Consider the following 2801-nt stretch of genomic DNA (forward strand, 5'->3'; position numbering starts at 1 on the left):
AATCCTTTTAGGTCATTTATTAAAAATGGAAGGAGTACATTTCCTTTTTTTTTTAGTTGCATAACAAAAAAGGAAGTACATTTTAATGACTGATAAATCGATATAAGTAATGTTTTTTTTTTTTTTGAAAAAGCTTACTATTAAATAAAACAGAAAAAAAAACAAATGCAAATTCAGCCCATACAGGGTTTTAAAGATTTACATCCGAGTAGAGTTAGAAGAAAAAGCCTAAGAAGGAAGTGAATTAGCAACTAAAACTAATGACGGCTAGGGCTCCAGAAGGCGATTTTAGGGTTTTGGGTGAGGAGAGAAAAGATGCTACTATAATGGAGATCGGAGAGAAGGGAAGACCGCCAGGAGAGCCACCAGATGCTCCTGGTTCTTGGGTGAGGAAAGTCGTGGAGGGGAACGCGGGAGGGATGCTTGTTCCGGAGGATGTGGTGGATGAAAGATTTGTGGAGTCAAGATTGAGTTTGGAGTTTCCGAACGGTGAAGATGGAGAACCGGTGATAACGATAGGAGAGGAGGTGTTGACGGCTATGAATAGTCTCTGGAAGAGATGTATGATTGTTAGGGTTCTGGGGAGAAACATCCCGATTTTGAGTTTGAGTCGAAAACTAAAGGAGTTATGGAAGCCCAAAGGATCGATGTTTGTTATGGATCTCCCCAGGAACTTCTTTATGGTACGATTTGAGTTGGAAGAGGAGTACATGGCTGCTTTATCAGGCGGTCCATGGAGAGCGTTTGGGAGTTATCTTATGGTGCAAGCATGGTCTCCTGAATTTGACCCGTTGAATGATGAGATAGTTACGGTGCCGGTTTGGGTTCGTTTATCACGTATCCCAGTGAATTTCTACCACAAGACGATACTGATGGGAATAGCCAAGGGGTTAGGGTGGCCGATCAACGTGGACTTGACAACCCTGAAGTTCGAAAGAGCTAGATACGCGAGAATTTGTGTGGAGGTAAATCTCAACAGGCCATTGAAAGGGACTGTGATGGTGAATGGTGAGAGGTACTTCGTCTCATATGAAGGAATTTCAGCTATTTTCTCGACATGTGGTATGTATGGACACCTAGTTCACGCATGTCCACGAAACGTCAAAGAGCAAACTCTTGTTCATGTGCCTAATCCAGTAACTACAACGCGTGAGAGTACTGAAGCTACAGGAATGGAAACAGAATTTACTCAAGTGAGGCAGGCGAGGAGGAAGCCTGAGCAACAGAGACATACGAGAAGATCTATTGGCAAAAACGATGGCAGAGTTATGGGGGGAGGGAAGACACAAGTGTTACGTAAAGAGGGAGTACTGGAGGAGATAAGGGTGTCAAATCGGTTTGGAGGATTAGAGGAAGAGGAGGAGATGGAGGAGCGAGTGGAGGAGGTTGTGAGAGAAGCGGCAAATAAAGAGAACGAGAATAATATGAATTCAAATTCTGGAGGTTCTAGAAGAGTGCATGGGAAGGCTATGACGTTTGTCTCAGCTGGGAAGAAAGGGGATCAGTCTATAATCCGATTGGGCCCTAAGGAAAGAAAGGCAACAAACCTGAGAAGCCCAAATCAAAAATTGTTGGGCCCACGGGTGGACTTGTGTATGGCCCAACTAGAGGTGAGATAGACTTGTCGGTGAGTGGGAAAAGATTGCGGGTTGAGAAAGAGAGTGTTGGCCGCCCTGGTGGTGCTTTCACTGGAGATGGGGAACTTGATGAGAACGAGAAGAGTTCTGATCACGCCGGTGAACAGCGGAGCATACAGGCGCATATTGAAATGGCGGAGACTCCTCTCATGGATTTGGAACCCAGCGGGGGTCAAGTGGGAGAAATCTCGACGAGCGTGGAGGCATAACAATTTACCCCGGTGATTCTAGTTATCGTTTATAAAGATTTGATGAAGTGCATTCTTTGGAATTGACGGGGGGGGGGGGCAAATAAACCTCAGTTTCGCAGATCAATCCGCTATTTGGTGAAAAAGTTCAGTACATATATCCTTGCTGTCTTCGAGACTCATGCTGGTGGAGCAGCTGCGGACCGAATTTGTAAGGGATTGTGTTTTGAAAACTCATTTAGGGTTGATGCGTGTGGTCAGAGTGGTGGATTATGGCTGTTATGGAGGTCGGAGATAGGATTGCTTTAGGTTGTTAAGTCTTCAGATCAGTTCATCTATGCTAGAGTAGGGAGTGGGATAGAGGTGATTAACTTGATAGTCGTGTATGCTGCTCCTACACTGTTGGGGTCAAAAACGGTTACTACGAAGTTAACGTCCAAATCCCCGAAGAAGAAAAACGTAGAAACCTTCTTCGACAAATACTTTTTCGTAATAGACTCCTCTTTACGAAAAGCTTTGCGGAAGAAACGCGAGTCATCGAACAACAGCTCGAAAAGGATCGCTACGCAGCAACAGAACACACGTTTTGCTCGGTCGCTACGTAGCAGCCGAGTTCGAGCCAAAGCTCGGTTGCTACATAGCGAACGAGCCCGAGCCAAGGCTCGGTCGTTACGTAGCGACCGGGCTCGAGAAGGAGCTCGGTCGCTACGTAGCGACCGAGCGTTCCCGAGCCAAGGCTCGGTCGCTACATAGCAATCGAGCCTGAGCCAAGGCTCGGTCACTACGTAGCGACCGGGCTCGAGCAGGAGCTCGGTCGCTACGCAGCGACCGAGCGCTCGCTCGGTCGCTACGAGGCGACCAAGCTCGAGCAGGCGCTCGGTCGCTACGTAGCGACCGAGCTCTTCCGGAACGTTGATACAACATTAGTCCATGCGTTCTCGTCTACCCTTCGATGCTGTTTCCCGAAGACCGTAGC

General features: G+C 47.1%; 1 protein-coding gene across 1 annotated transcript; it reads left to right on the top strand.

The window, feature by feature from the left end:
- Nucleotides 1-224: 224 nt before the first annotated feature.
- On the top strand, nucleotides 225-2528 carry LOC106363630. Its single transcript, XM_048747989.1, has one exon. The coding sequence runs from the start codon at nucleotides 261-263 to the stop codon at nucleotides 1617-1619; it is 1359 nt and encodes a 452-aa protein (XP_048603946.1). The 5' UTR covers nucleotides 225-260; the 3' UTR covers nucleotides 1620-2528.
- The last annotated feature ends 273 nt before the right edge of the window (nucleotides 2529-2801 follow it).

This window comes from Brassica napus, chromosome C2 (genome assembly GCF_020379485.1).
Source record: "Brassica napus cultivar Da-Ae chromosome C2, Da-Ae, whole genome shotgun sequence".
NCBI lineage: Eukaryota > Viridiplantae > Streptophyta > Magnoliopsida > Brassicales > Brassicaceae > Brassica > Brassica napus.

What these genes read in the sequence shown, in the direction of transcription:
- LOC106363630 (XM_048747989.1), top strand. Translation starts at nt 261, where the DNA reads ATGACGGCTAGGGCTCCAGAAGGCGATTTTAGGGTTTTGGGTGAGGAG.